Source organism: Meriones unguiculatus, chromosome 1 (genome assembly GCF_030254825.1).
Source record: "Meriones unguiculatus strain TT.TT164.6M chromosome 1, Bangor_MerUng_6.1, whole genome shotgun sequence".
Taxonomy (NCBI): Eukaryota; Metazoa; Chordata; class Mammalia; order Rodentia; family Muridae; genus Meriones; species Meriones unguiculatus.
In genome coordinates this window covers 195,025,519-195,040,300 of record NC_083349.1, presented here as the reverse complement: position 1 = coordinate 195,040,300, position 14,782 = coordinate 195,025,519, and the positions used below count along the sequence as shown (strand labels likewise).

Sequence of the window (14,782 nt, the reverse complement as noted above, 5' to 3'; positions counted from 1 at the left end):
TAAGGCTGGTGGAATTTACTAGCAAATACCATGTCTTTACTATAAATACTTTCAATTGGATACTCTACTTCCCTCCTGCAAAATGCCTTCTTTTCAAAATTAATCTCTCATGCTGGAGAGACGTCTTAGTAGTTACGAGTACTGGATACTCTTCCAGAGGACCTAAGTTCAATTCCCAGGACCCACACAGTGGCTCACAACCGTCTCTAACTCCAGCTCCAGGGGTTCTGAGGTCCTCTTCTGGCCTCCACTGGCACCAGGCATGCGCCTGGTACACAGACTACTACACAGACTACTACACACTACTACACAGACTACTACACAGGTACTCATGCAGGCAAAGCACCAATATACACATAAAAATAAGATGTAAAACAAATTTTAAAACTAACACTTCCACTAGTACCCTATAGCCTGTCACCCCAGTCAACTCAGAAATCATACTGTCTTTGTTTCCTACCTCCCACTTAAATTTTTAAGAACTTTTATCAAAATACTGTTTATTTTCTCCTATTTTAAATAAACCACCATAGACTCAACATGTTCTCCTACTTACGAACAAGTTTACAAGTTTATTGCTATTCACCACCATTTAACATCTGCTGCAATCTCATATAACTCAGAGGTTACCAAGGACTTTCTTCCAGTTAGCTGACATTTCAGACATTTAACACAGCTGAACACTCTAGCCCTTCAATGGTTAAGAGTGGCTGTTGTAGGATCATGAGTTTGGAACAAGCCAGGCTTCCTGCAAATGCCTGTGACACCAGTTCTAAAGGATACAGTGGCCTCTTCAGGATTCCCTGAATACCAACACACACAAACATGTGTATATACACTCACAAAGAAATATACACATAAATGAATGTGTATACACACACACACACACACACACAAATTTTTACAGCCCTTCAATAAGGGCTTAAGAGATGGCTGGCTCACAAGTTAAGAGCACTTACTACTCTTTCATTTTACTTTGTTTGTTTTTTGAGACAGGGTTTTCTCTGTGTGGCCTTTGCAGTCCTGAAACTCTCTTTTTACCAGGCTGGCCGCCAACTCACAGACACACATGGTATATACTCACTTATACTTATAAGTGGATATTAGACATATAATATAGGATAAACATTCTAAAATCTGTACAACTACAGAGACTAAGCAAGAAAGAGGATCCTGGGTAAAATGATCAATCCTCACAAAGGGGATGGACATTGGAAGAGGGAGGATACAGGACAGGAGCCTACCACAGAGGGACTCTGAAAGACTCTACCCAGCAAGTTATTAAAGCAGATGCTGAAAATCATAGCCAAACTTTGGGCAGCATGCAGGGAATCTTATGAAAGAAGGGGGAGATAGAAAGACCTGGAGAGGACAGGAGCTCCACAAAGGGAGCAACAGAACCAAAAAATCTGGGCCCAAGGGGTCTTTTCTGAGACTGATACTCCAATCAAGAACCATTCATGGAGATAACCTAGAAACCCTGCACAGATGTAGCTCATCACAGCTCAGTGTCCAAGTGGGTTCCCTAGTAAGGGGAAGAGAGTCTGTCTCTGACATGAACTCAGTGACTGACTCTTTGATCACTTCCCCCCAAGGGGAGAGCAGCCTTACCAGGCCACAGAGGAAGACACTGCAGCCAGTCCTGATGAGACCTGATAGGCTAGGGTCAGATGGGAGGGGAGGAGGACCTCTACTATCAGAGGACTTGGAGTGGGGCATGGAGACGAGGGAGGTAGGGTGGGACTGGGAGGGAATGAAGGAGGGGGGCTAAAGCTGGGATACAAAATGATTAAACAAAAAATGTTTGAGTTTTTAAAGCTTCTCAGATTGTAGAATGGGTTCATGACTTTGTTTTGTATTCCTAGTCTAAAATTCGCAAATGCTCCAAATTCTAAAATATTTTGAGCATGTCAATATTCACAATATTTTAAATTTCAGATAATTTCAGAATTGAACTTTTAACATTAAGGTCACTCAGTCAGTACATAGCCTAACACTTGCTTCAGTTCAGGGTCACATGCTACCTATGAGCTATCCCGAGGGAAAACAGAACAGAAATTGAGGGAGCTCATATATCAACTTTCAGTGAATTGCAGTTTTTATAACCAATTACATATGTTTGAACATTTATACATTATACTGTTTGGTTTTAACCAACTTCTCATAAAAGGAATTGAGCAAAGAATTTTAGAATTCAAGAGGTCTATCATAACAGGTCAGGCATGTCTTTTTCAACTTCTGGTAGACACTCTTCACTCAAGGTTATTCATTCCTAACACACTCAAACGATGACAGTCTTCAACATGAATCCCATAAACCCTTCAAAAACAGTTCTGAAACAGCTAGACACAAAAGTGCATGTTTGTACTTTGAGTTAGTGGGGAGGCTAAGGCAGGCCTTTACACGCAGATCTTTGATGCCGGTCTACAATACATAATGACAAAACCCTGTCTCCAAACTAACCAGATAAAAGTTATGAGAAAAGTATTTCTCTCATAAGACAAGGCTGTATCTTTACTTCTAAATAGTTTGCTTAAATAAAATAATTCAGTTTTTTGGTATATTCTGCTGCTGTGCTGTTGTACATGCATGTGTGTGAGTGAACACATACAAAGTGCATGTGCACGTGACTGAATGAAGATGGAGGCCCAAGTGAGACATCACGTGTCTTTCATCTAAGTTTCCATTTTATATGTATGCCCACAGTATGTCTGTGCAACACATTCATGTAGTACCTGCAAAGGCCAGAATAGGGCAGCAGATTCCCCAGAAGCAGCAGTTACAAATGGTGGTTGCGGGGCGATAATGGTATTGGGAATGAATTAAAGAGCAGCCAGTGTTAAAATTCTCCACCATTTCTGCCATGCACAGGTTTAAGAAAATGCTTCTCCACTTTGAGACATATATTGAGGTAAGGTCTCTTACTGAACAGGAGCTTGCTTTGTTTTTTGATATCTTGATTATCCAGATCGCTCTAGGGATTCCCCATCTTAACCTCCTATCCACTGGGACAATCACGCCTACCAGGATTTTCTGATATAGGTTCTAAGGATCAGAACTCCTATCCACTGGGACAATCATGCCTACCAGGATTTTCTGATATAGGTTCTAAGGATCAGAACTCCTATCCACTGGGACAATCATGCCTACCAGGATTTTCTGATATAGGTTCTAAGGATCAGAACTCCAGCCCTCATACTTGCAAACCAAGAACTTCATCCAATGAGCCATCTCTTCAACCTGATCAAAACTTTTTACATTTTCATTTTGTTCATAGTGCCATGAATGAAGGCTTTGTAGTTTGTTTGTTTTTTGAGAGCGCTACTGTTAGGGATTGAGTCTATGGTCTTGTGTCTGCAAATCAAGCACTCCTATCATGGAGCTACATTTATGTGTCATGAATTTTTAATATTACAAACATATAAATATTATGTAATATTACATATGAACATGTATGACTTAACACTACATCACTGATGTGGAAAATTTAAAGCTGTTTTTTAACAAGTAGTAGATTTTATGTTATGTCTATGGCTGGGATTCAAGAAGTTTATGAAGTCCCCAAATCATATGCAAATGTTTATGGACATACATTTTAACAAAGTATTTTAGCTTTCATCAGCTTCTCAAAGATTATATAGTTAAAGGGGGGGGGGCTTTAATTGTAATGTGGCTAAGGTAATGATGATACCATTTATAAAACTGTTTAACAGAACCAAGGAAAGTGCATGACTGTTACAAAGATAACCAACTGTTTTCTGATGGGATCTGAGGTCTGCTCCACAGGAAGGAATGCATGGTCGAAATTGTGACCATGGCCAAAGGTCCAAGAGGCTGTAAAAGGCTTGGCCCCAGTAGAAGGACCCAGGAATGTTATTTTGTCAAACTGTCTTCTAAACATTTATGTTATACCAATAGATTAGTGCTTGTTCTCAACCACAGTCAAACAAGATTCTTTTTGCAGTGGGAAATCAAAGCAGAGACTCATAACTGACCAAAGTGTTAGAAAATACATGACTAAGCTGGGCATAGTGGCGCATGTCTGTAATCCCAGCACTCAGGGAAGCAGAGGCAGGTAGATCTGTGAGTTTGAGGCCAGTCTGGTCTGCATAGTGAGTTCAGGACCGCCAAGGCTATACAAAGAAACCCTGTCTCAAAGAGAGAGAGAGAGAGAGAGAGAGAGAGAGAGAGAGAGAGAGAGAGAACAAGTGACACTTGAGTCCTCTGCCCTAGTCCTGAGTTTTGTATGAATCCCAGAGCTCATAGAGCTCCACAGAAGACAGAGCCAAGAGCCAAAGAATAGAGAGGAGTGCTGCAAAATGCTGTCTTCTGGACATTACATGGTCACTGAACTGACCAACCCACAAAATCTACCTCAACTTGCAAAATCAAGGCAGAAAATAATCTCAGCATGACTAAGGGAGGGATTCATGAGGCTCCATCCCTACCAGAGAGTTATTGGCAACTGGTGGCTACTTGGGGCAAGAAAGTCATCTTTCTTCATGGAGATGGTTGCAAGCAGGCACCATACTTATACAAAAAAAAACCAATTCTACTCATTGGGTTACAGATGAAGGAATAGGAAGAGGAAGCTGAAGGTGGATATATAAAAATACACTGTATATATATATATATATGAAATAGTCAAACAATAAAAAATGTTTTTAAAAGAATTAAGATGGAGAAACCTCTCAAAAACACATCATGTTTTGTTTATTACTGGAAATATAAAACTACAGTAAAGAAATAAAAATTTTAAAACTCACTGTCTTCGTGTCTTGGGAAGAAATCCTACCATTTCCATGGCCAATTGTAAGCGTTCAAAATCATGCCTCAAATCTTCTCCCTCCACTGTGAAGCAATCCTGCTTAAGACAAGAGGTAAGAGAAAATAGATCAAGATGACCTGTTAAACAATGTGAGCCATTCATTAACTTAAGTAGACCTCTATGTAGATGCAAATAAGAACTAGCAAGACATTTACACCTAATGAGACTCATTAAACCTCTTAAGAGTAGAGATGAAGCAAACATATCCACCAAATATTAATAACACCTTTTTTCTTCCCTTAACAATCACCAGCATAGAACATCAACAAAGACAAGGTAGAGAGCTGGCAGAACGTATAAAAAGTGTGGATACCAAGTTTGGTTAAAGAGTTTTAAAGCTTTAAAACATATAAGAAAGCTCAAGTCCATAAGATATTAATTCATTCAACAAATTCTAACAAGTGTCTATCGTACAGAGGGACTTGAATTAAACACATTCAAAAAAATTATACAATTAGTATAATTACATAATTGACACAGTATACAACTGAGATAAATAAAATGAAGCCTAGATTTACATAATATAAATCAGTTGGTGGTATGGTAAGAATATAAAGGAAAAATTAAAATAGCAAAAATAAATGAATGACTGAATCGTTGAATTAATGAATGAATGAATACATAATAATCAACTGGAAAAAAAATTATGTCAAAATAGAAGACCCTCAAAAAACGTATGCCACATAAATCAATAAAAACAGTACTGAGGGACTGGAACGATCATTCAGCACTTTACTTTCTGCTCTTTGAGGAGACACATGTTAGTTCCTAGCATCAGGTGTCTAATAATCACTGTAACTCCAGCTCCAAGATATCTGATGCCCCTTTCTGACTTTAAGGGGCATAGGCATACATGTGGCACATATTTACATAAACAAACACACACACTAAAATAAAAATAAATATTTTTTAGTTGTTGCTAAATGGCAAGATAATTCAGTAGGAAAAGCACTTGTTCAAGCCTGCCAAACCTCAGATCAATCTCCAGAAACCACATAAAATCAGAAGAGAACTGATGACTTAAAAAAGTTGTCCTTTGATCCCAAACACACATGACTGATACATTCACATACACACATCAAACACACATGAAATACTAATAAAATTTTTGAAAATAGCTATAGCTGACAACATGACTCTGCAGGTTAAAGGCAGTGACCAGCTTGAGGATCCAAGTTTGATGACCAAGATGCACATAGTAAACTGGGAGAACTGATTCCCACAAGCTGTTGTATGACCTCCACTTCTACGTGGTGGCATGTACACTGTAGCACACACATGTATGCACATTCACAATAATAATTTAAATTTATAGTCATGGACCCCAGAGAGGTACCATGTGCTTGTAATCCTAGCACTAGTAGAATGAGGAATTTGAGGATAGCCTCCGCTACATAAAGAGTTTAAGGCCCGAGGGGAGAGGAAGAAACAGAATAGTTGTTCAGCACTGTATTTTTTAAATATTTGAGGTGCTGGAGAGATGATGCTGACATTCAGAGTGCTCGCCTCTCCTGAGGAGGACTGGAGCTCAGCTCCCAACACCCATGCTGCAGAGCTCACAAATGACTGTAACTGCAGCTCAAGCGGATCTGTCTTCTTATGCAGGTATTCAAATGCACGAAAACAGGCAAGCCACACGCACACATCTACACATAAATAAAAAGAAATCTTATAAAAATTAAAAAATTATATATCAGCCTGGATATGGTAATATGCCTATGATCACAATACTCAAGACACAGAGGCAGGAGCATCACAAACTATGCCACCCTGGACTGCAGAGCAAGATCCCAGTTCAAAAATAAAACAACTAACCAGCAACTTTGTTTTAGTGTAACCTTTGTCTTTCAGCTCACAAAATAGTCAACAGTAACATTACATTTACATGATAGCACGCCACTTTATAGTGAGATTATCTAAACATCTCAAACTTCAACTTACTTTTTGATGTCTATCTTCCTAGGGAATGTTACATTAATTATTACTCAACAGACAAAAAAACTGATGTTTTATTCATCACAAATCACAAGCATCAAGTCAGTGCCAGATTACTGAAGTGAATGTGAAGAAAAAAAGGTTGAAAATAAAAACAGAAATTGCTCATCAGGGCTGGAGAGATGGCTCAGAGGTTAAGAACACTCATTCTTCTTCCAAAGGTCCTAAGTTCAATTCCCAGCAACCACCTGGTGGCTCATAACCATCTATAGTAAGATCTGGTGTGTAGGCAAATGTTGTATAAGTAATAAATAAACCTTAAAAAAAAAAAAAAGAAATTGCCAATCACTCAATACGTGAAACCTGACTCCACTAACCCATAATATCAAACATTTACAGTTCACAACAGCAGGAAATTACAGTTATGAAGTAGCAACAAAAATAATTTTATGGTTGGGGGTCACCACAACCTGAGGAACTGTGTGAAGGGATCACAGCATTAAGAAGACTGAGAACCACTGTGACAAAGGAGTGTAGCAATAATGACTCCTAACGACATATTGCTGTATTGTATTTAGATCACCCCTCATCAGAAAAGCTTCTTCTTGCAGCAGATGAGAACTACAGAAGAGATCCAGCGTATGCAAAGAAGGAGAGGCTTAGAGTATGCAACTCTACATGGAATGTCTTCACCAAAGCCCTCCTCTCAAGACTCAAGGATCTACATGAAAAATGCACAAATATTTTAAGAACCAGAGGTGGTGAATGGCTCCAAAGAAACAGTGTTTTACAAATTCAGCAGGGATAACACACATGCGAACTCACAGTACAAAACCTGAAAAAGTTGAAACCAGGAACTCCCAGCACAAAGAAGTGACCACAAAGTTACACCAGGTAACCAGAAACCATTGTCTACTGGTAACTGCTGGGAAAGGGAAAATCAGTTTTGTCCCCCAGGGTGACACTGGGAATATAATCAACACTCCATGGCAGTCCCAATGCCCAGGAGTAGCTGACCAACACAAAGAGGAATCAATTGTGTGTGTGTGTGTGTACTTTTCAGTTTAGTTTGTTTTTGTTTTATTTTTGTTTTGTCTTATTGGGTTGTTTTATTTGTTTTTCTTTGAGAGAATGTGTATTTGTCAAGCTAGGTTAATAGAAAGATGGGGAAGATCTCAGAGGAATTAGGAGAGGAGAAAGAATATGATCAAGTAAACCATACCAAAAAAAAATCTTAAATGAAAATAAACACTGTCTCACTCTGTAGTTCAGGCAGGCCTGACCTCACAGCAATTTTCTTGCTTCAGACCCAAGTATTAGGATTATAGCCATGAGCCATCACACTTAGTAAACATATTTAAACAATAAAACATTTAAAGTTTTTTGGTTTAACCCAAGACCTCAGTATGTTCATTTTATCACACATTTTTAGTAACAAGGACAGTGTAAAAATGCTTATACAAATGCAACATACACAGCAGTGATCCTTGCAACTGATCAAATATAAAAGTATTTCTATTTCCAGCATCTTTTATGTTACTTTACCAGTATTTTAGATTCCTGTTTCACTCACCTTTGAAGCAAATAAGAACCACATCAGTTGTAATCTTTTATTTGTTTCAAAAGTGAGTGAAACAAGGAACCTAAAATACTGAGAAAGTAATGTAAAAGATATGCTGAAAATAGAAATACTTTGATATCTGTAGTCATCCTTAATCAAATATTTTCTATCACAAGTATAATGTGATCTCAGGAAACAGCAAAATCAAAATTAATTTTTAAAAACTATCTTGAGGGGCTGGAGATGGCTCAGTAGTTAAGAGCACAGTCTGTTCTTCCAAAGGACCCAGGTTCAATTCCCAGCACCCACACGGCAGCTCAAAACTGTCTATAACCTCAATTCTAAGGGATCTGATACCTTCACACTAATGCACATAAAATTAAATTGAATACATTATTTTTTAAAAAGAGCAAGGACAAAGGAAACACTTGATTTTTTTACTTTTTTTTAAAGATTTATTAATTACTTATACAGTGTTCTGCCTACGCGCCAAAAGAGGACACCAGATCTCACTATGAATGGTTGTGAGCCGCCAAGTGGTTGCTGGGAATTGAACTCAGGACCTATTGGAAGAATAGCCAGTGTTCTTAACCTCTGAGGCATCTCTCCAGCCAAATAAATTATTTTTTTAAAACACTGTCCTGATTTCCTTAACTGTTTCTGTAATGGCAGCTGCAGAGGAAAAACAAGGATAGACTTAATTTCCTACATCAAAACTGTTCTTTTCTTCAATGAGGCTCTTCTGTAAGACCAAGATGCAAGAACTACTAGGGAAAGAAGAAAACATTAATAAAAAAGAAGGTAGCCTAAATAGAGTACACTACAAAAATAACCACCACAGTGAATACTCCAGCTTCTTTTCTGTTGCTGTGATAAACATTCTGATGAAAAGTAACCTGGAGGAAAAGGTTACAGTTCCAGGACAAAACCCACCACTGCAGGGAAGTCAAGTCAGGAACTTAAAGCAGCACAAAGACAGTCAAGAGAGAACAAATGCATGATCCTTCTTTGTTTGGCTGCTCATTGGTTCTCAACTAGCACTCTATTTTTACACCAGAAAATCACACAATGGTGCCACTCACAGTGAACTAGGTCTTCCTCTGTCAATTAACAATCAAGACAATTTCCTCACAGGCCGTGCCCAGAGGCCAACTAACCTAGGTAGTTCACAAATGAGACTCCTTTCTCAGGTGAGTCTATGCTGTGACACTGTAAAAACAACCATCCCAGTGAGTAACTAGAGCTTGATCCCAAAGTTATCTCTGGGAAACAATATGAAAATAGAGCCAAGAAAGTTGTACGCACTGGTAAGTGTAAAGATAAATATATAAGTATAAACATATATAATTTATCCCTACTTTTATAAAAAAAATATTTTTTGCTAAATCATGAAAATGAATAAAATGTAGTCTTGGGAAAATAAATAAACAAACAAACAAAAACCCTTAAACAGTTACATGAGGCTAACCTTTACAATGAAATTACACACAGCATGATTAAGTTGCAGTGGTAATTGATAATAACATATTATCAAGCTGAACATGGGGCTCTATAATCTAAGTACAAGGTCAGCTGAGGCTACAAGATTGCCATGAGTTGGAGATCATTCTGGGCTGCACAGTGAGTTCAAGGCCAGACCAAAATAACAAACACAAAAATACCACATATTCTAAGTATTTAATTCATTGTTCGCATTTCATAACTGGCAAAGCAAAGGGCAAGAGAGCCCAATGATAATGAAAAGCCTTACATTTACATATACATCAGCCACTGAAGATGGAAAATATGCATTCACTAAATATCTACGCAATAGTCATCATCTTTTGACCAAATAAACTCATTACTATCTCAAAAGATAAGACATATTATATAACAGATTACAGCTCAATAGCTGTTCAAAGCCAAAAACCTTATAATTAATCAGCTAGCCAAACCAAAATGTAACTGTTTCAAATACTGTTTTCTCCCATATAATAATTCTCCTTTAAGTTAGTACAACAACTCTAATTAACCTAAATCACTATGTAATGGACAAAATATCAATTGTTAAAAATAATTCTCTCACTAAAGATTCTCTTGGGACCATTTCTGTGTGTGTGTGTGTGTGTGTGTGTAATATAGAACAATTCTGTTTATATTACTAGTCATGTAACATGAGGAAAATGTGATTTATTTTATCCCCCAAACATACTATGAGAAAAATCTAACAGGAAAGAATAAACTACAAAATATACAGAATAACTACTTGATTTTTTTAAAATTTCACTTAGAAGAAAAAGAATCATGAGCTAGATGTGGTGTCTTTAATTCCAGAGGTAGAGACAGGAGGGTCTCTGTGAGTTTGAGGCCAGCTTGGTCTACATACCAAGTTCTAAGACAGCCAGGACTAAATAAAGAGATACTGTTGAAAAAAAATCATAAGGTAATCAAAGTTCAGGCTATAATTATTTAAAAATACAATAAACAGGACTAACAGTGCTGAAAGTCATATTGAGAACAGAAAATTATAGGCTGAGGAGCATTCCGGTAGGTAAAATACTTGCCCCGTACGAATGAGGACTTGAATTTAATTTCTAGGGCCCACATTTTATTTTAGTTTATTTATTTGTTTGTTTACTTTTGGTTTTTCCAGACAGGATTTCTCTGTGAAGCTTTGTCTGTCCTGGACTCAATTTGTAAACCAGGGTGGCCTCAAACTCACAGCTCTCCACCTGCCTCTGCCTTACAGAGTGCTGGGGTTACAGGCGTGTGCCACCATGCCCAGCTAGGGCCCACAGTTTAAAAAGCTGAGCATGGTGGCAAGTGTTACTAGGCAGGTGGAGACAGGCGGGTCCTCGCTAGACAACAAGTCTAGCCTACTTCCAAGTCGCAGACCAGCGAAAGGCACTATCTTAAAATAAACGAACAGTGCGGACAGCACCTAAGCACAACACTCCAGATCGTTCTCTGGCCTCTACACATGTGCATAAACACATACAAATACAAAACACAGGCACACACATGAGGATAGGAAATTATAGCTACAAAATTCTTTTAAAGAAAAAGAATGTATTCTGATTCAAATGATGGCAACAATGTAGAAATGACATTTTTCCTTAGCACTTGAGTGTTTGATACTCTATAAAATTCTTCATACATAGTCAATTTTAATACAAAATTTGAAAACCACTTTTGAAGAATTTTTTGTTTGCTTGGTTTCTTAGAGTGTGTATCTCAAGCTGGCCTCATATTTGCTAAGCAGCACAGGCTGGTCTAAACTTGAGATTTTCCTGCCTCAGCCTGAGGCTTTTCAGTCCTGAGACAGTCTTGCTACATAACCCAAAGTGCAAGAACATAGGCATGCTGAAGGGACCAAAGACTGAAGCTGAAGGCAGGAATAAAAAAGATTAAGTTAAAAAAAAAATTCAAAAGAGTACCAGCAAAAAGCTCCACCCGACCCCCTGTTCAAAGGAAGCCCACTGGCTGCTCAGTGTCCAAGTGGGTTCCCTAGAAAGGGGAACAGGGACTGTTTCTGACATGAACTCAGTGGCTGGCTCTTTGTTCACCTCCCCAAGGGGGGAACAGCCTTGCCAGGTCACAGAGGAAGACAATGCAGCCAGATAGGCTAGGGTCAGAGGAGGACCTCCCTTATCATAGGACTAGGGAAAGGGCATAGAGGAAGAAGAGGGAGGATGGGTGGAATTGGGAGGAGATGAGAGAGGGGTCTACAGCGGGCATAAAAACTGAATAAATTGTAATAAATATGTAAATAATCACTCAGAAAGACAAAGGGGATGGACACAGGAAGAGGGAGAAATCAGGAAACGGGACAGGAGCCTACCACAGAGGGACTCTGAAAGACTCTACCCAGCAAGTTATTAAAGCAGATGCTAAGACTTATAACCAAACTTTGAGCAGCATGCAGGGAATCTTATGAAAGAAGGGGGAGATAGAAAGACCTGGAGAGGACAGGAGCTCCACAAAAGGAGCAACAGAACCAAAAAATCTGGGCCCAAGGGGTCTTTTCTGAGACTGATACTCCAATCAAGAACCATTCATGGAGATAACCTAGGACCCCTGCACAGATGTAGCCCATCACAGCTCAGTGTCCAAGTGGGTTCCCTAGTAAGGGGAAGAGAGTCTGTCTCTGACATGAACTCAGTGACTGGCTCTTTGATCACTTCCCCCCAAGGGGGGTAGCATTCTTACCAGGCCACAGAGGAAGACATTGCAGCCAGTCCTGAAGAGACCCGATAGACTAGGGTCAGATGGGAGGGGAGGAGGACCTCCCCTATCAGTGGACTTGGAGAGGGCATGGGAGATGAGGGAAGTATGGTGGGATTAGGAGGGAATGAGGGAGGAGGCTACAGTTGGGATATAAAGTGAATAAACTGTAATTAATATAAAAAACTAAAATTTAAAAATATATAAATAAAATTAAATTAGAAAAGAATAAAAGGTAGGAGGGAAAAAATTCAAAGAAAAAAAAAAGAATTAAGTGACCTTCTGAAGGTCTCAAAGTTATTAAGTGGACAAGCTAGTATTGTGGTCAAGCCAAACAACCTCATAAACTCACATTCTTACGTATTACTTTAACTTCAAACAAATGCAGCCCAATCCACAGTTCCAAGCAAAGTCTGAACAAGTAATAAATCACATTTGCAGAGTGAGTTTGCAGTGGCCTACCTGCTTCCCAAAGAGGAATGATTCAGTTGATGTGGTAAATGAAAGACATACCAGAAGAGCTTCTTTCAAGTAAAATAAATTATACGTTTTCTAGAACAATTCATGAGGAGAAATGTCTGTTTCTCAAAAGGTTACATCAGAAACCAGTAACTTCTTGATTATGAAATGGTAATGTAAGTAAACCTTGTCTGTAGAAAAAACTAGTACCCACAGATGCTGATGCTTCATGACTCTGGCACAGGCAAACTTAGCAATCAGTACTGTTTACAACGGCATGCAATGAGAAAGCGTGACTCTTTAAAGCAAGAGTTAAGACATGCTCTATTTACAGCAAGAATAATTGAAGAACCTAATTAATTAGTTAGTAAATACACGTAAGTGTACCTATGCTTTCAGCCTTTTATAAGTGACCTAACTAGAGTGAAAGAAAAGTATTTTGTTATCATTTTACGGTTACAAATTTGTACTTATATAAAATATGACAGTTACACTGTCATTTTCTATCACCTATGCCTTTACGTAACTCAATTTAAAATCCACAACAAATTTTTTGAAGATTTTTATTTCTGTGTAATGTCCATCTATTTTTGTGTCAGTACATGCACATAAATGTAGGTATCTTCAGAGGCCAAGAGAAACATAGGATCCCCAGAAACTAGAGTAGCAGGTGCCAGACATGGCTGCTGAGAACTAAGCCATGATCTTCTGCAGCAGCAAAAAGTGTTCTTAACCTCTGAGTCATCGCTCTAGCTCCATAAAATAATCCTATTTATAAGAATTTCAAAAATTTGGAGGCAATTTTTAAGACAAAAGGTTTTCTTGTTCTGTTTTTTCAATTTTTTGAAAAAGAGTTTCTCTGTGTAGCCCTGGCTGTTCTGGAACTTGCTCTATACTCCAGGCTGGCCTCGATCTCAGAAATACACCCACCTCTGCCACCCAAATTCTGGGATTAATAGCGTGCCACCACAGCCCCACAAGGCAAAAGTTTTATAGTATTACTAGTAAAAGAAAAACATCAGTGAAAAAAAGCATTTACTATATGAAACAGAGTAACACCTAATACGCGTGGAAGCCGGAAACTGCTTTCAGGTGTCATCCCCTATCACTCTCTACCTGAGTTATCTGCGACAGGGTCTCATCCAGCTTGGAACTTACTGTTTCGGTTACACTGTCCAGCCAGAGAGCCCCTGAGAGCTGTCTTTGTACCACCTCAGCTGTGGACTACAGACCTGAAAACACACCGAACTTTCACATGGGTCCTAAGAATCTAAACTCAAGTGTTCAGGCATATACAAGAAGCATTTCCTCCAAGGAGCTATCTCCCTAGCGTCTAAAAAGTAATGTCATTTCATTTTTGAAAGATTTATTTTTATGTTATTCATATATGTGTGTTTACACATGGATGGTGGGTGCATGCTCTCAGGGGCCAGAGAGGGCACTAACGCACCTGGAGATGGAGTTACAGGCAGTGCTAAGCCACTTGACACTGGGTGCTGGAAACCAAATTCCCATCCTCTGCAAAAGCAGCCAGGACTCTTCACCACTATCACTCTAGGCCCCTGAAAAGTAATTAACTCTAAGAAATAAGTATCAAGCTAGGGATGAAACTTGATGGTTGAGTGTGCGGCTAGGAGTCACACTGCACCAAAACAAAGCAATAAAAACCTCCAGGGGAAAAAAATACTAGAGCTGAAACAGCCACTTCAGTGCTAGTGATCAGGGATGTGGTCAACTTACTGTTTGTGAAAGTAAATGTTAAATGAAGATTAAACATTAGGCTTAACACACACACA

At 38.7% G+C, this 14,782-nt stretch overlaps 1 protein-coding gene across 6 annotated transcripts in view; it reads right to left on the bottom strand.

Moving 5' to 3' along the window:
- Myo9a (myosin IXA) overlaps positions 1-14,782 on the bottom strand; it is a 223,638-nt gene that overhangs the window by 127,190 nt on the left and 81,666 nt on the right. For all 6 annotated transcript variants that reach the window (XM_060375378.1, XM_060375373.1, XM_060375386.1 and 3 more), the window contains one exon: positions 4,767-4,864. In XM_060375378.1, coding sequence (XP_060231361.1) covers positions 4,767-4,864 — 98 coding nt within the window. The remainder of the gene's footprint in view (positions 1-4,766; positions 4,865-14,782) is intronic.